General features: G+C 71.9%; 3 protein-coding genes across 3 annotated transcripts in view; 1 reads left to right on the top strand and 2 right to left on the bottom strand.

Moving 5' to 3' along the window:
• AURANDRAFT_63493 (hypothetical protein) overlaps positions 1–2,070 on the bottom strand; it is a gene marked incomplete at both ends in the record, with an annotated part of 2,567 nt that extends 497 nt beyond the window's left edge. Inside the window, one exon of the mRNA XM_009037837.1 lies at positions 82–2,070. Within this exon, the coding sequence (XP_009036085.1) occupies positions 82–2,070 (1,989 nt within the window). The remainder of the gene's footprint in view (positions 1–81) is intronic.
• Positions 2,071–2,485: 415 nt separating this feature from the next.
• AURANDRAFT_63492 (hypothetical protein) lies at positions 2,486–5,308 on the bottom strand (the record flags this gene model as incomplete). The annotated part of the gene is made up of 6 exons (XM_009037836.1): positions 2,486–2,962; positions 3,482–3,672; positions 3,734–3,910; positions 3,957–4,002; positions 4,180–4,770; positions 4,856–5,308. The coding sequence occupies 6 exons, from the start codon at positions 5,306–5,308 to the stop codon at positions 2,486–2,488; spliced, it is 1,935 nt and encodes a 644-aa protein (XP_009036084.1).
• Positions 5,309–5,672: 364 nt separating this feature from the next.
• AURANDRAFT_63491 (hypothetical protein) lies at positions 5,673–16,995 on the top strand (the record flags this gene model as incomplete). The annotated part of the gene is made up of 7 exons (XM_009038103.1): positions 5,673–6,346; positions 6,546–7,689; positions 7,901–9,598; positions 9,983–9,985; positions 10,949–12,093; positions 12,288–14,891; positions 15,090–16,995. The coding sequence occupies 7 exons, from the start codon at positions 5,673–5,675 to the stop codon at positions 16,993–16,995; spliced, it is 9,174 nt and encodes a 3,057-aa protein (XP_009036351.1).
• Positions 16,996–17,752: the final 757 nt, after the last annotated feature.

Raw genomic sequence — 17,752 nt, 5'->3', positions numbered from 1 at the left:
CGCCGCCGCCGCGAACCCCGGCGCCCGAGCCCGGTGCCGCGGGAACTCGTCCTCCTCGGCGCCGACGGCGCGCGCGGACACCGCGGCCTTCGGCAGCAGGTCGAGGAACGGCGACCGCTGCGCCGACGCGCCCGCGCCCGCGTCGCCGCCGTTGCCGTCGGCCTCGCGCGTCGCGTGGAGCGCCGCGAAGGTGCGCTCCGCGCGCGTGATCGCGACGTGGAACAGGCGCCGCTCCTCCTCGAGGTGCGCGGCCTCGTCGCGGCGCCGGAGCCGGCTCGGCGACCCGTTGAGCGAGCCCGCGGCCGCGTCGCCCGCGGCGTCGCGGAGCCGCGCGGGGAAGACGCCGTCCGTCGCCCGCAGGAGCAGCACGTGGGGCCACTCGAGGCCCTTGGACTTGTGGATCGTGCAGAGCGTCACGGTGCCGACGGCGTCGCCGACGCCCTCGGACGCGTCGGGCGCGACCATGGCCGTGTCGAGGAAGTGGCGCAACGCGTCGAGCCCCGGCGCCGCCGCCTCGAGCTCCCGCTCGCGCTCGCCGGCGACGCCGCGCAGTTCTTCGAGTAAGTCCCGCGCCGTGCGCCGCTCCTCGCGCTTCTTCGCGTCGCCGCCGTCGACGGGCGGCGCCAAAACGTCGTCGAGGAGCCGGAGCGCCGATCGCACGGGCGACGCCGACGCGGCCCGCGACGCGACGGCGTCGTAGAGCGCGTCGAGGCGCGCCAGCAACACCCAAAGCGCCGCGGTCTGCTGCGGCGCCAGCGTCCCCCGCGCGGCGGCCGTCCGGCACGCGCCCAGGAGCGGGCCGCCGCCCCTCCGCAGCGCCTCGACGGACTTGGCGCCCAGGCCCCGGCAGCCCTCGGCGAGGCACTTCGCGCAGGCGTCGTCGTCGAGCTCGTTGGCGACGAGCCGCAGGTGCGCCAGCGCCGCGGCCACGGGCGCGCGCTCGAAGAAGCGGTTCGAGCCCGCGATCTGGCACGGCACGCCGAGCTTCGTCAGCGCGTTCTCCGCGCAGCGCAGCGCCGGCGCCGCGGAGCGGCAGAGCACCGCGACGTCGCGGGGCTTCGCGCCCGCGTCCAGGAGCTTTGCGACCTCCCGCGCCGCCGCGCGCGCCTCGGCGCCCGGCCCGCCCTCGACGCGCAGGATCTCGAGCTTGCTGCCGTCGGGCCGCGCCGTCCAGAGCGCCTTGTCGACGCGCGCGGCGTTCGCCGCGACGACGGCCCGCGCCGCGGAGACGACGTGGCCCCCGGACCGGTAGTTGCGCGTCAGCCGCAGCAGCGTCGCCCCGGGGAAGCGGCGCGCGAAGGACCCGAACGCGTCGCCCATGGCGTCGCGCCAGCTGTAGATCGCCTGGTCGTCGTCGCCGACGACGGTCAGCGGCGTGCGTTCCAGGCCGAAGACACCATCTAAAAGCGCGAGCTGCAGCTCCGACGTGTCCTGGAACTCGTCGACGAAGCCCAGGGCGAAGCGGCCGCGCGCCCAGGACCGGCAGGGCCCGTCGCGCGCGAGCAAACCCGCGGCGACGTCGATGACGTCGTCGAAGTCCACGGCCCGCTGCTCCCGGAGCTTGGCGCTGTAGGCGCGGAAGATGGCGCCGACGCGGCCGTCGAAGTCGCCCGCGCGCAGCCGGCTGCTCTTGGCGCGCTTGATCAGCGACCAGACCTGCCGCGCGTCGCGCTCGACGGCGTCGTCGTCGTCGCCGGCCGCCGCGCAGCACAGCTTCACGAGCGCGCGCTGCGCCGCGTCCCCGAAGATGGAGAAGTCGGGCCCCAGGCCCGCCTCGCGGCCGAAGCGCCGGAGCAGGCGCAGGCAGAACGAGTGGAACGTCGCGCACTCGACGCGCGCCGCGACGGCCTCGCCGAGGTGCTTCGCGAGCCGGCCCCGGAGCTCGCGCGCGGCCTTGTTCGAGAACGTGAGGACGAGCACGCCCTCGGGCCGCGCGCCGGACGAGATGGCGCGCGCGACGCGCCGCGTCAGCGTCTCCGTCTTCCCCGAGCCCGCGCCCGCGACGATGGCCAAGGGCGCGTCGAAGCGGTAGTCCACCGCGGCTTGCTGTTCCTCCGTGAGGGCGCGCATGGTTCGTATAGGTGTGGCGGGCGGCGGTGCGGCACGCCGCGCCGCGGCTGGAGGCCTTGTGCGAGGCCAACCGGGAACGCGCCGGAGCGGTCCGGGCTCAGCTATCATCAACGTAGCCTCAACGTCCTCCGCGTTTCCCTTCAATAACTTGGTAACATCATCGACTCTGCGCCAGCTCAAGATACTGGAAAATCAAGATTTCGAGTCGTACGTAAATCGCTCAAGAAAGTTGCGAGAACGCGCCTTCGCGCCGCGATCCGCGCCCGTACACCGCGACGCCCCGGACGACTCCGACGGCCGCACCCCCAGAGAGCGACGCGGGCACAACAACAGTATTAGAACAGAGCCGTTTTGGGGCTCGTACACGCGGCGGCGATGCGGGCGCGCCGGTTCGGGTGCGGGTGAATTGGCGCGGCTAGGCGGTGATGGCGAGGTTTCGGATGTCGGCGAGGGCGATGGTCGCCGCGCAGGGCTTGGCCTTGGCCATGAGCCGCGGCGACGGCTCGTCGACGGCGGGCGGCGGCGGCGGCGCCGCCGCCGCCGCGACGCGCGGCGCCGCGGCGGGCGCGCCGCCCGTCGCGAGCTTGCCGAGGCGGAGCGCCTGGCGCTTGCGCGCGGCGGCGGCGAAGGAGCGCGCGAAGGCCGCGACGCCGGGGCTGCCCGGCGTCTTGGGCGAGTCGGGCTCGACGTCGCGGCTCGGGCGCCGCTTTCCGAGGACGGACGCGACGGACGGCGCCGCGGGGCTGCCGCGGAGGCGCCGGTGCAGGGCGCGCTCCGCGAGGGACATGTAGGGCTCGTCGACGGCCAGGGACGCCTCGTCGACGGCGAAGAGGCCGCCGGGCTCGCAGTCGTTGAGGTCGTCGCAGGCGCCGGCGCGCTTGATGCGCTGGAGCTGGAGGTACATGGGCCCAAAAAAAGCGGGCGCGTCGAGCGCGGGCGAGCGGAGGTTGGCGGGAGGGACGCGCGAGTTGGCGGCGCTTTGGGGCGCGGTGGGCGCGCGGTCTGCAAGCAGGCCTGCACAAGTTCCCTCTACAGAATGCAATTGCGCGAAACACACTCCAATTTTGGGGCCAGCTTGCCCTTTATATCCAAAAAGCGTCAAAGTCGCACGGTCGGCCTCATTCTTTTCGACATTTAGACGCGGATTGGAATCAAGGACCTCAACCAACGAATTTCGGGCCAGTGAACTCTCTCTCTCCCTGCGTCAACCAGGTGCCAGAATTAGTGTACGTAATCGGGTCACCGAGTGTTCTGGAACTGAGGGAACTTTTCCCGCTTTGCGGCGAACGAAAGCCGTTGAGGGGGAAAAGGCTGCCCCGGGGGAAAGGACGCCCCCAACCCCCACGAACCCCTTTTACCCCCCGCCCCGGGGCACGTAGGCCGCCCCGCGGCCGCGGCGCGAGTAGAGGACCATGTCGTTCCAGTCGCCCGGGTCGTCCGCGGGCACGAACGCGCTCTGGCCCTTCCACATCCAGAAGCGCCGGTCCGCGCGGCAGAAGAGGTCGTCGTCGCCGCGGTTCCGCAGCGCGCAGAGCGCCGCGTTGAAGGCCGACTGGTCCCGCCGGTTGTTCGTGTTGTTGACCGCGTCCGCCGGGTAGAGGCCTGGCGGGAACGCGGTTCCCCCCCCGGGCGGCCGCGGCGCCCCGGGACGCGGCGCGGGGACAGTCGCGGACGAAGGCGCAGCTCTGGGCGAGGGGGAGCAGCGAGTAGTGGGCCTTGGACCCCCGCGCGAGGCCGAGGTAGGCCGACGTGCACTCCATGAACTCCGCCGGGCGCGCGCGGCAGCCGAGCGCGCGCGTCGTCGCGGGCCGCGTCGTCTTCGTCGTCGGGAAGCGGTGGCCTAGAGGAAACGTTCACAAGCTCCCAAAAAGAAAAGCGACACGCACCGGCGACGGTGAAGAAGTGGCCGTCCGCGTCGAGCGCCGCGCGGACCTGGGCGGCGAAAGGGCGCGACGTTCCCGACTTCCTCGCTCGGCCGGTTCCCACTCGTTTCGGCTGATTTTTGGACGAGCGATCATCTCTCGGCGCGTGGATGTGTTCTCTGGAACGCGCGCGCGCGCGGCACACTCGCGTTGAAGCGATACGCCCTTTCGCGGCCCCGGCGCGGACGGCGTCGAGCGGCCGCCGGAGCTCCGCGTTCGCGTCGAGCCACAGCACGCGCGCGTCGCGCTCGAGGGCGTCGAGCACGACCCAGAACTTCCAGCCGACGAGGTGGACCTCGTCGTAGACGTGGGCCGGGAGGCCGCCCGGCGCGCCGCGCTTCGGCAGGCGCCGGACGCGCACGTCGGCCCAGCCCCGCGCGGCGGCCGCGTGCGCCGGCGCCAGCCCCAGGTCGTAGAAGTCGACGGCGAGCCCCGGCTCCCAGAAGTGGAGCGAGCCGACGAGGTTCGAGAGGCGCCGGAAGTAGCCGTCGTCCGCGGCCGTGACCGCGACGAGCGACGCCGCCGCGGTCCCAAAGGCCCCGAAGACGCGGACCTCGTGGCGCGGCGCCGACGCGACGTCGCCGCCGTCGCCGAGGAGCGCAAAAACCTCGTAGATGCCCGGCTCGGCGACGGCGGCGACGCACTCGAACGCGCCTTTGTACTCGAGGCACTGCGCGTCGACCGTCGCGCCGGACTCCGCGTGGCGCAGGCGCGCGTCGACGGCCGCGGGGCAGGCGCCGGCGGCCTCGATGCGCACGACGACCTGGGGCCCGCGCACCTGCGGACGGCGCGGTCGCGGCGCGCGCCGCCCCCGCTCCTAAAAAACTCCGGGGCCGCGCGTGGGCCCGGTCCGCGGGCGCGACGACGCGCAGCGGGAACGGCGGCGGCGCCTCGTCGACGAAGAAGGTCACGGCGTCGTGGTCGCGCAGGTTGCAGTCGACGCGCGTGCGCCGCTCGTCGTCGACGACGAGGTAGGCCTCGACGGCGTGCTCGCCCGCTTCGAGGCCGCGGAGCGGCGCAGGCGCGATGCGGCCCAGCGGCGCGCACTTGGGCGCCTCGCCGTCGAGCCCCGCGCAGAAGAGGAGGCCGTCGTAGGCCGCCAGCTCCGAGGGCTGCACCTCGACGAGGAACGACAGCGGCACGGGGTCGCCGAGCGGCCAGCGCGACCGGTGCGTCGGGCTCACGAGGTCGACCTGCGTCGCGACGAGGCCGACGCCCGGCAGCTCGACGACGCAGGGCGGCGCGTCCGACGGCAGCTCGAAGGCGGCGGCGAGCCAGCAGGCGGCGAGGGCTGCCCGCCGCAGCGGCCTTCCCATCGCGTCCCACGTCAATGAAATGACGGTGCCGCGCCGGTGCCGCGGGACGAGGTGGGGCGCAGCCCCCGGGGCAGCGCGCGCCATGCCGTGCGCCAACGCGACGGCGGCGGCGACGATGATGATGGGCATGAACCGCACGACCTCCGAGGCGAGCGGCGACGACGACGACGACGGCATGGAGGGGGACCGCATCTACTTCAGCATCATCGTCGCCGTCATCCTCTTCATCGTCCTGCTCCTCGTCTTCGACTTCGTGCGCACGCGGCTCTGGTGGGTCTACGAGCCGCGGCTGCACCACGCGGCCTACAAGGACCGGACGCCGCCGCCGCCGGGGCGGGGGCTCTTCAAATGGGTCGTCGCGGTCATGAAGCTCTGGAGCGACGAGGACTTTCTGATGTACGGCGGCGTCGACGGCCTCGTCATGATCTACTTCCTGCGCTTCGCCACGGACCAGTGCCTCTTCGCGTCCGTCGTCGGCCTGCTCGTGCTCGTGCCGGCCTACCACACGGGCCGGGGCCTCTACGCGGGAGGCGGCGACGACGACGGCGAACACGCGCGCGAGTGGTCCTTCTCCGAGACGACGGTCCAGAACATCCGGTGCCGCTTCGACGTCGCCGAGGAGCTCGGCGAGAACCCCCTCTTCCCCGAGTGCCGCAACGGCCGCTCCCAGTTCCGCTTCGCGCTGGTGGTGGCGTGCGCGTGGTTGTTCACGCTCCGAGCGCTGGCGAAGCTCGCGGAGAACTACCAGCAGTTCGTCCACCTGCGCCACTGGTACCTCACGTCGGGCCTGAGCCGGCGCGCCCCGGGCATCGAGGCCCAGCGCGCCCTGACGGTCAAGGTCGAGAACCTGCCCGAGGGTCTCCGGACCATGGACCGGGTGAAGAAGAAGTTCGAGAAGCTGTGCGGCCCCGGCTCCGTGCACAGCGCGCACGTCATGGTCGACGGGCTCAAGGACCTGGACGGCCTCTGCGCCCAGCGCAACAAGGCCCAGGACGCCCTCGAGGACGCGATCTCGAAGCGCGCGAAGCTCGCGGCCGTGTGGAATTCAACCACTGGTTTGGGTGGTCCTGACCAAACTTCAGAATTCTCTAGCTCGGTCACATCGAAGTCGATTCGGCTGATTTTTGGACGAATCGATTGCTCTCGTCAAGTTCTCGAAGCGCAGCCGAAGAGCTTGCGTCGAAACTGTCGCATATGCGCACATTGAAGTCGGGTTGAAGATTTGAATTCCACACAGGCTCGCGGCGGACGCGGACGCGCGGCTGCGGAAAGCGCTCGACGCGCGCGCGGCCGCGGGCGACGACCGCGCGCGGGCCGGCACCTGGTTCGGCTTCCGGAGCGACAGCGACCCGGAGTCGCCGCGGAAGCGCCGCGGGTCGTCGGTGCACGTGCCCTGGTTCGAGAAGTTCGCGTGCAAGAACGACGAGCCGCGAGACGACGCTCCGGAGGCGGACCTCATCGGCCTCGACGAGCAGGTCACGGAGGACCACGGCGCGCTCTACGCGACGGCCGGCGGCGAGATCGCCAAGACGCAGCGGCGCGCGCGGACGAACACGATCTCGCGCGTCGAGTCGATGGCCGTCGAGAGCCTCGAGGACGCGGCGAGCTCCGTCGCGTCCGGCGACGAGGCCATCGTCGAGGCCCAGCCGACGTGGCGCCTCGCCCTGCCCGCCGTGCGGCGGCGCGAGGCCGTCGACGCGATCCCGCGCCACGTCAACTGCCCGGGCTGCGGGCCCGCGTGCGGCTGCCTCTACGGCTACTCGGAGGCGTGCGACGGCTACTTCGTGCACAGCATCCCCTACTACGAGCAGCTCGTCGCCGAGCTGAACCAGGCGATCCTGCGCGAGCACTTCGCGAAGATGGCCGCCGCGGAGCTCCACGGCCAGCGCGCGCGCCGCGAGAAGTCGCTGGGGTCGAAGCGGAACTGGCGCGGCTGCTTCTGGCGCGTCGACGACGAGGTCTCGAGCGACGACGACGAGGAGCGGCCGACGGAGTCGCCGGAGCAGGCGGGCGGCAAGGCGTCGTCGCCGGAGCGGGGCAGGACGTGGGCGTCGCAGCGCCGGAGCGAGGTCCGGTCGCGGAAGCGCCACGAGCGCCAGCGGCACCGCATCATGGGCGGCCAGGCCGCCGAGCGGCACTGGATGGCCGTGCTCGGGGCCGAGCCCCTGCGGGCGTCGCTGCCCCACATCTGGCGCCGCGTCGTCCGGTGGGCGGACCACAACCGCAACGTCACGCTGCCCACGTACTACGGCGTCGCCAAGGCGGGCCTCTTCGCCATCTTCCGCGACTACCTGTGCGGCGGCGAGAAGGAGACGCTGCTGGCGACGGCGGGCATCGTCGGGGGCCGCGACGCGTCCTTCGCGCCGAGCGGCACGGCGTTCGTGGCGTTCTGTGCCGAATTCGACCGCTGGTTTGGGTGGTCCCGACCAAACTTCAGAATTCTCGAGCTCGGTCACATCGAAGTCGATTCGGCTGATTTTTGGACGAATCGATTGCTCTCGTCGACTTCTCGAAGCACGGCCAAAGCGCTTGCGTCGAAACTGTCGCAAACGCTCACATTGAAGTCGGGTTGAAGATTTGAATTCGGCACAGGTGACGTTCACGCGGCCCACGGCCAAGCTCCTCGCGACGAACGCGCTCCTCGCCGCGCAGCCCTTCGCCATGGAGGCGGGCGAGGCGCCGGAGCCGCGGGACGTCATCTGGGAGAACGTCTACGTGAGCGCCGAGTCCGTGAGCCGGCGCCAGTGGGTCGTCAACGGCGCGATCCTCACGCTCGTCGTCTTCTGGGCGTCCGTCGTGTCCTTCTGCGCGTCGTCGACGCAGATCCTGGCCTACCTCGGCTTCGACCCGGCGTCGACGATCTCCCAGGCCATCGCGTCCATCCTCCCGGTCATCGTGCTCCTGTCCATCATCAACCTGCTGCCCCTGTTTTTCCAGCTCATCGCGCGGTTCTACGAGCGGCTCAAGGCGCACTCGGAGGTCGACCTGAGCGTCGTCGAGCGCTTCTTCCGCTTCCAGTTCATCAACGTCTACGTGTCCATCCTCTCGACGGCGATCCTGAGCGATTTGAAGGGCGCCTGGGAGTCGCCGTTCACGTTCGTGCGGCGCATCGGCCTCGACACGCCCGAGGCCGCGTTCTACTTCGCGAAGCTGATCGTGTTCCAGTGCGGCTCGTCGCCGCTCTGGCTGTTGCGCGCCTGGCCCCTCATCTCGCGGGGCTTCAAGACCTGGACGGTGCAGCCGCCGGAGCTGCCGGGCATGATGTACGGCTGGGCGTTCCCCAAGGTCATGATGACGTTCACGATCTTCTCGACGTTCTGGGTCTTCGCGCCGCTGCTGAGCGTCATCTCGCTGGTCTACTTCTCGCTCATCTCCTTCGCGTTCCGCTACCTCATCCTCTTCGTGCACATGCCCGTCTACGAGTCGGGGGGGCGCTTCTACTACCGCATGGTCGAGCGCGTGCTCTTCGGCGTGCTCGTGTCCAACGCGATCCTCTTCTTCTGGCTCCTGGCGCGGAGCCTCGTGGGCTACGCGCTCCTCGTGTCGCCCCTGCCGCTCCTCGTGCTGTATTTTCGCGAGTTCGCGGAGGAGGCCTACGGCGCGCCGTCCGTGGGCGTCGCGCTCGACGAGGCCGTGACGAAGGACCGGCACGTCGCCGCGTCCGTCGACGCGCGCTTCGAGTCGAACCTGTACACGCAGCCGGCGCTGCGCGACCAGGGCCACCTCGACGCGGACGCGGAGCTCGAGAGCCTGCTGCACGACGGCGACCCGCTGCTCGCGGCGGTGCCCGCGGAGCCCGAGTCGCCCGCGCCGGCCGAGGGCCGGAAGGTGACCTTCGACGTCGCGGACAGCGACCGGCGGCGGCGGCCCCTCGTGCCCCTGTCGACGCCGGAGACCGCCGACGACGTCGCGCGGAAATCCGCGATGATGTCGTCGCTCCATCGCCTGTCGCGGCTGCCGGACGCGCGGCGGCCCCACGAGGCGTCGCGCGCGGAGCGCCGCCGCGTGTCCATGCGCCTCGACGCGGCCTACCGCGGCGACGTCGACTTCTTCTCGGCCATGGACGAGGAGGAGGAGGACGACGACGACGGCCTGTTCCTGTCGCCGCGGAGCCCCGGCGACGACGAGGTCGCGATCCCCTGGCCGCCGCCGCCGCCCGACTACCCGCCGCCGGCGGCGAGCGACCCGCTCCCCTTGTCGCCGTCCCTGCGCAACATCCACGTCGAGGTGACGCCGGACGACGACTCGGAGGAGAAGGACGGCACGGCGCCCCTGCAGCGGACGCGGACCGTCTAAGGTCGATGCGACCTCGCGCTCCACGTAGCAGCAACGGCGCGCTACAGGGGCTTTAGGACGCGCGCGATCTCGTCGTGGTGGGCCGCGGCGTCGCGCTTGCCGAGCTCAAATTTGGCGTCGCACCAGTCCCAGTCCGAGTTGACGAGGGGGATGGGCAGCGTCGTGCCGTGGTCGCCTGTGTGCAAATCAAATCTTCAACCCGACTTCAATGTGCGCGTATTCGAATGTTTTGATACGAGCACTTCCACCGTGCTTCGAGAACTCGCTGAGAGCAATCGATTCGTCCAAAAATCAGCCGAATCGACTTCGATTTGATTGAGATAGAGAGTTCTGAAGTTTGGTGGGGACCCCCCAAACCAGTGGTTGATTTCCACACAGGTGGTCGCGCCACTTCGACGGCGACAGCACGAGGCAGTCGACGTCGTCGTAGGGCCGCGGCGCGTTGTCCGTGATGCCGCCGTCGAAGCTTCGGTCGCCGCGGAAGCGCGTCGTCGGCTCCGCGCGGCGGTCGTAGAGCGGGACGTACGCCGACGCGATGTACGCGTCGACGAGCTCGTCGACGGACGCGTAGTCGTCGACGAGCGCGTTCCGCAGCCGCCAGGGCGCGTCGCCGTCGTCGCGCACGACCTGGGTGATGGACACGGCGTGGCGGCCGCGCAGCGCCGCGTGGCCCTCGTCGCCGAGGTTCGCGCGCAGCGCCGCCGAAAAGTGGTGCTTCACGAGGCCGTTCCAGCACAGGAGCGGTCCGAGGCGCCCCGCGAGGTCCGGCCGCCGCGCCGAGAGCGGGTCCGGCGCCCGCGCGTGGGCGTCGCGCAGCAGCTCTTTGTTGTGCGTCCGGTGGAAGCGCTCGACGTCGATGCCCGTCGCGAGCAGAAACGCCGGGAACGCGCCCGCGGACGCGGACGCGAAGGCCGCGCCGGACAGGTCGAAGTGCGCCTGGATGTGGGCCGCGACGCCGAAGAGGTAGGTGTAGAGCCCGCCGCAGCCCGTGATGGTCACGCCGACGTCGACGCCGGCCGGCGCGAGGCGGGGCGCCCGCGGCGGCGCCTCGTAGGCCGGGTTCCTGGCGATGGCCCGCACGAGCGTGCCGGGCACGCGCGACTCCCGCGCCAGCGACGCCGCGCGCGCGCGGGTCTTCGTCACGGCGTCGAGGGCCGACGCCTGCGCGAGGAGCGCAAGCATCACACGCAGCCCCATGATGTCAGACCTGGACACAGCCGAACGAACGTACAATAAGTCACAATTGAACTACAACAAGCCGCTCAACTGTTCAAAATCATGAGACGATGAGCTAATGTCGCAGAGCTGCCCCGTCAAAAATGAGACGATGAGCTAATGTCGCAGAGCTGCCCCGTCTGCCTCGAGAGCTTCCCGGACGAGTTGGCGCTCGGCGCGCACCTCGAGCACTGCCTCCGGAAGTCGACGCGGCCGCGCCACGCGGCCCCGCCGAAGAAGGATGGCGACCCCGACGACGAGCGGGGCCGCTGCATCTGCTACATCTGCGGCCAGCGCGTGCTGTCGGCGTCGTCGCTGCGGCTCCACCTCGCCAAGTGCGAGCGCCTCGCCGAGGCCGCGCACCGCCTCGAGCTCGAGGCCGGCGAGGCCGCGACGGCCGTCCCCGTGGCGCCGAAGGTCGCCGTGCCCGACGCCGCGTCCGACGCCGCGGCGATCCGCGCGTGGAACGCGGCGGCCAAGGTCGCCTTCACGGAGTCGCTGCCGCGCTGCGGCCAGTGCGACCGGCGCTTCGCGTCCGTCGCCGCGCGCGACGCCCACGCGAAGCGCTGCCTCGGCGGGCCGCCGACGAAGCAGCGGCCGCCCGGCGCGGGCGCGGTCTTCGACGATCGGACGGCGCCGTCCGTGCTCGGCGCCAAGGCCTGGGGCGGCGACCAGACCGATCGGCCGGACCACGTCTTCGCCGTCGACGTCGACCCCGCCGTGAACTCCTGTCTGAAGGCCGTGGGCACGAAGGCCGCGGTCTGCCACCTCTGCGGCTCCGCGGCTTTCGTCGCGTCGCTGGACCACCACCTCGACAAGTGCGAGGCGCGCTGGGTCTTCGCGGAGAAACTGCGGCCCGAGGCGCAGCGGCTGCCGCTCCCGCCGCCGCCGACGGACCTGCCCGTCGCCGTCGAGGAGGACCGGCTGGACTCGGAGGCCAAGGCCGCGCACCGCGCGGCGTTGGACGCGTACAACGTGCTCGCCGCGCGCGTCTACGTGACCACGAGCCGCCGGGGCCGCCGGGCCCAGTGCCGCCACTGCGGCCGGCGCTTCGCGGACCCCGACGCCCGCGCGAGCCACGAGCGGCGCTGCGCGCTCGAGGAGGAGGCCGAGGCGCCGCCGTCGCCGCGGCCGCCCGCGCCCGCGCCGCCCTGGGTCGACGGCAAGAGCGGCGCGGCGCGCAGCGACGCCGTGTGCCTGGAGCCCCACGGCGCCGTCTGCTACCTCTGCGGGAAGCCCTGCCTCGTGGGGTCGCTGCGGCGGCACCTCGCTGTGTGGAAATCAACCACTGGTTCGGAGGGTCCCCACCAAACTTCAGAACTCTCTATCTCGGTCAAGTCGAAGTCGATTCGGCTGATTTTTGGACGAATCGATTGCCCTCGTCGAGTTCTCGAAGCACGGCGAAAGAGTTTGGTCCAAACCGTCGATTGCGCACACATTGAAGTCAGCTTGAAGATTTGATTCACAGGCACCTCGCGCGGTGCAAGACGCGGTGGGACCTCGCGGAGCGCGCGCGGCCCGTGTCCGAGCCCATGCGCCCGCGGCCCAGGGGGCCGGACCTGCCGAAGCCGCCGGGCGACCACGACTACTACGCGCGACGAAACATGGCCCCCGACGACGTCGACGGCGGCGCCGCGGCCGCCGCGGACGCGGCCGCCGCGGCGCTGCTCGACGGCTGGAACGCGGCCGCGCGGGCCATCTTCGACGGCGTCACGGTCTGCGCCTGCGACAACTGCGGCCGGTCCTTCGCGGACCGCGAGCGGCGCGACGCCCACTTCAGGCGCTGCGGCGACGGCGCCGCGTGGCGAAAGCAGCAGGACGACCTGAAACGGGCCAAGGAGGCGAAGGCGCCGAAGGACGCCGCGGCGCTCTGCCCGATCTGCGGGAAGCGCGCCCTCCTCGGGTCCCTGCTGCGCCACCTCGACGGCTGCAAGCGGGCCTGGATCTCCGCGGAGTCGACGCGGCCCGCGGACAAGCGGCGGCCGCCGCCGCCCTGGCCCGACCTGCCGCTGCCGCGCGCGCCGGGCCCCGCGCTGGACGCGTGGAACGCGGCGGTCCAGGAGAGCCGCCAGGATCCGCGCCAGGTCCACGCCTGCCCGGGCTGCGGCCGGGGCTTCGAGCGCCTCGCGGCGCGGAAGAAGCACTGCGACCGCTGCTGCCCGGAATTCGTCGACCGGCTGAGCGACGCGGACGCGAGCGACGCGGAGCCCGAGTTCCACCGCGTCCCGAGCGGCGCGCCGGACCCGACGGTGCCCTGCTTCATCTGCGGCAAGCGCTACGGGTCCGCGAGCGTCGGGCGCCACATCGTCGCCTGCGAAAAGCGGTGGCGCATCGAGAACGACGCGCTGCCGCCGACCGCGCGGCGGAAGTTGGAGTTCCCGCCGCCCCACCTGTGGCCGCCGCCGCGCGGTGACCCGGCGCTCGCGGACGAGTACGAGGCCGAGGCCGCGCGGCTCCGGCGGGAGAGCTGCGCGGCGAAGTGCTACGGCTGCGCGCGGACCTTCGAGGACCCCGAGGCCCGCGACAAGCACGCGAAGACGTGCTGCCCGGCGCTCCTCGAGGCCTTCACCGCGCCGCCGGACGACGGCGACCGGCCCCGGGCGGCCCACGCCCTGAGCCCCGCGTGCCACGTCTGCGGGAAGACGCTCGCGACGCTCGCGGGTTTGAGGTTTCACGCGAAGCAGTGCGAGGCGCGCTTCCGCGCCGCGGCGGCCCTCGAGCCGAAGCACCGGCGGCCGGCGCTCCCGAAACCGCCCAGGGGCCTGGCGCTCCCGACCGTCGACGCGTCGCCGGACGCCGTCGCCGCCTGGAACGACGCCGTCAAAGCGAGGCGCGAGTCCGCGGCCGCGACGTGCCCCGGGGAGAGGTGCGGCCGCACGTTCGAGGGCGAGGCGAAGCTGCTCAAGCACATGGCGAGCTGCTGCCCGCAGATCCTGGCAAAGCGCGAGAGCGCGAAGCGGCTCGCGGACTTCGAGGCGGACCTGCCGCCGACGGGCGACACCCAGGGCGGCGTCGTCTGCCACCTCTGCGGCAAGCGCGTCCTCTCGAAGAAGTCGCTGCCCTTCCACTACCGGGCGTGCCTCGAGAAGTGGCGCGCCGTCGAGGACGAGGTGCCCGCGGCGGACCAGAAGCCGCCGCCGGCGCCGCCCGCGCTGCTCGAGTACGACATCGGCGACGAGGCGCCGGCGGCGCCGCCGGACGCGCGCGACGACGACCTCCTCGACGACGACGACGACGGCGGCGACGGCGACGACGACGACGAGGAGGCGGAGGAAACGGGCGAGGAGGCCTTCTCCGAGCGGCCCCTCGTGCGCATGTGCTACACCTGCGGGTCGACGCGCGAGTCCGAGCGGTCCATCCTTGAGCACGTCGCGGCCTGCCGGCGGCGCTGGGCGCGCCGGGACCGCTACCGCCCGACGGCCTGGCGCCGGGGATTGCCGGACATGGCCTTCGCGCGGCTCCCGGGCCCGGGCGCGTCCGACGCCGTCCTCGCGGCCTGGTCCGCGGCGGCGCTCGCGCAGCTCGAGAGCGCCGCGCCGGCGACGTGCGGCGCGTGCGGGCGGACCTTCGCCGACGGCCGCAAGCTCGCGGCCCACGCCACATCCTGCGTCGCCGCGCCCCAGTGCGCCGGCTGCGGCGCGCGCTTCGGGGCGACGCCCGCGGGCGCCGCGGCGCTCCGCAAGCACGAGGCCGCGTGCTGCCCGCCGGCCGCCGCCGACGACGACTCCGTCGCGCCGCCCCCGAAGACGACGGGCGTCGTCTGCTACCTCTGCGGCCGGCGCTGCCTCGTCGCGAGCGTGCGGCTCCACGTGCCGCGGTGCCTGGAGCGGTGGCGGGAGGACGCGGCGGCCGCGCTACGCGTCGCGCGCGACCGCGACCTCTTCGGCGACGACCCGCCGCCTTTGGCCGTCGCGAGGGCGACGCCGCCGGACCCGCCCCACCTGCCGCTCCCGGACGCGACCTCGAGCGACGCGGCGCGCGACGCCTACTCGGCCGAGGCCTTCGCCATCTGGAAGTCGACGTGCCCGCGCTGCGCGTTCTGCGACCGCGACTTCGTGGAGCGGGACACTGTGTGAAATCAAATATTCGACCCGACTTCAATGTGCGCTTATTCGAAAGGTTCGACACAAGCACCTCAGCTGTGCTTCGAGAACTCGACGAGAGCAATCGATTTGTCCAACAATCAGCCGAATCGACTTCGATTTGATCGAGATAGAGAGGTTTCAAGTTTTTGCCGGACAGGGCGTTCCACTGGTTGATTTCCACACAGGCAGGACAAGCTCCGGAAGCACCACCTCGGCGGCTGCACGACCGTGCGCTTCGCGGGCACGGCGGCCGTCGAGGCGACGACGGACCGGCTGCTGCTGGCCCTGGACGGCGGCCTCGCGGAGCCCGCGGACGCCGCGCTGCGGGCGTGGCTCGCGACGCGGGGACGCGCGGACGCGGCCAAGGTGCGGATCACGCACGTCGAGGTGCTGGACAAGGGCGCGACGCTGGCGATCACGGGGCGCGTCTTCGGCATCCCGAACCCGCGCATCGCGCGCGCGACGAAGGACGGCCTGCTGGGCGCGTCCCGCGGCGCGCTGGCGACGTCCAAACAGCTCGAGGACCGCGGTGTCCCCTGCCCGGACCTCGTCCCCGGCGTCCTCGGCGGCGTGACCATCACGGACTGCGCCGTCGTCGCCGTCGGCGCCGAGCTCTGCGAGCACACGCCCGCGGACTTTACGCTCTTCGGCGCCGTGTTCAACGCGCTGCGCGAGGTGCGGTCGACGCGCCTCGAGGGCGCGGACCGGCGCCTCGACGACGCCTACGTCGACCGGGCGCCCTTCCGGGGCAAGGCCCTGAGCTGGCAGTCGGCCTACAAGCGGCGCGTGCTCGCCGACGAGCGCGACCGGCGGAACCGGGAGCTCGGGGGCAAGATCGCGAAGATGAAGCCGACGATGCGGACGCGGCCCGCGCCGACGGGCCAGCCCAAGCACTGCCACGCGGCCGCGCGCCGCAAAAAGGCGGACCGGGAGAACCGGCTCTACAACGCGAAGATCCGCAAGGCCCTCGAGGGCATCTACCGCAAGAAGGCGTCGCGGCTCCGCGAGCACGGCGTCGAGGGCAGGAACGTCGTCGACGCGTTCGCCGCGCGGACCGCGCTCTACGACGACGACCGGGCGGAGGCGAAGCCGCGGCGGCGCGAGGCCTGGACGGGGGCGACGGACCGGGACCCGGCGCGGGACCAGCTGACCTCGAAAGGGCGCCGCGAGCGCGACGAGCACGACCGCTGGGAGGGCCGCGTCGGCTCCGCGGTCGCGCTCGCGCAGTGCAACGCCTGCGGCCTGCGGTCCTTCTACGGGTCCGACGGCGCGCCCATGCGGCCCTGCCACCTCTGCGGGGTTGTTTTTTATTGCGATCGGACCTGCTGCGCGGTCGACGCGCCCGCGCACGCTCTCACGTGCCAGAACGCGCGCGGCCGGAAGCGCTGGCCCACGAAGCTCGCGGCGTTCTGGGTCCAGTCGCGGGCGACGACCGTGGCCCAGAAGCTGCTGCGGCGGCGGCCGAAGCCGTCGGTGGAGGAGGTCATGCGCGCGATGGCGAAGGCGCGCGCCGAGGACGCGGCCGTCGACGAGGCGGAGGCCAAAAAAGGGCCGCCGCCCCTGGCGGCCAAGGTGTCGAGCCGCCTCGGCGACTCCGGCGCGCCGCCGCCGGAGACCGCGGCGCGGACGGCCGCGCGCCTCGCGGAGGACGACGAGCGCGACGCCGCCGCGAAGCGCATCCGCGAGCGGCGGAAATTGGCCGAGGGGCTCCGGGACCGCGAGACGTCGCGCGTGGCGACGGTCGGCGCGCTCGAGGACGACCTGCGGCGGCTCGAGGCGCGGGCGCTCGAGGTCGCGCTGGAGCGGCGGTCCGTCCTCCTGCAGATGCACGCGAGCTCCGCGCGCGACGACGCGCTCGCGAGCCTGCCGCAGCGGACGGGCCGCGGCGTCGGCCGCGCGCGCGAGGTCCGCGTCAACGCCGAGCGGGCGGCGCTGGAGCGCACGCCGAAGCCGACGTCGGCGGCGATCGGCGACTTCCGGATGCACTCCAAGGTCGTCGCGAAGCCGCCGCCGGGCCGGAGCATGCGCGAGTCGACGTTCTCGTCCGGCTACCCGGGCTTCGACGTGGATGAGGCGGGCGGGGGGTCCTAAGTTATTTCATGTGGCACCCCGGCGAATTCTCTAGTGTGGGAGCGACCAGTAGGAGACGATGGAGAGCATGACGTCGCGAGGGAGCGGCGCGCAGCGGGAGACCACGCGCAGGCAAGCGTCCTGGTGTTTCTGCGCGCGCGCCGCCCAGCCGCCGTCGTTCAGTATGTTGATCATGTAGTCGTTGATGTCACAGTTACGCGGGGTGACAAATCCGTACAGCAAGGCTTGCGGTCTCGCGCCGGCGCGAAGCATGAATAAGGCCTTGTTCCGGCGATTGTCGACGACGGCGCATGCCAAAGGCGTAAAACCGGATCCGTCTTTCAATTCGACGTTCGCACCGCGCTGAATGAGAAGCTTTACCGTTTCTATTTCCGCGTCTGTACTACAAGCGAGGTGGAGAGCGATTTCTCCATACGAGTCAAGAAGGTTTGGGTCCGCGCCCGCGTCCAGAAGATGGCGTACGCACGCACACCGCTCGGCGACTACAGTCGGCCCTTCGCCCGTTCGCCAACTGGAAGAAGAAGAGGCACCGTGTAGGGGTGCTATACACCCGTCTGAAAGATTCGGGTCCGCGCCTCGTGCCAAGAGCAAATAGCAGCATCCGTCCAACCCGAAGCAGGCGGCGTACGTGAGCAAAGTGAAATCCGCTCTCGAATCGCGAAATCGGAAGTTTGGGTCCGCGCCGCGCCCAAGCGCGTCGCGCAGCTTCTCCTCATTATTGTTCGATACGGCCACACACGCGTCTTCATTAACCGAC

This window comes from Aureococcus anophagefferens (genome assembly GCF_000186865.1).
Source record: "Aureococcus anophagefferens unplaced genomic scaffold AURANscaffold_7, whole genome shotgun sequence".
NCBI classification, from domain to species: Eukaryota; class Pelagophyceae; order Pelagomonadales; family Pelagomonadaceae; genus Aureococcus; species Aureococcus anophagefferens.
This window is presented reverse-complemented; position numbering and strand designations above follow the sequence as displayed.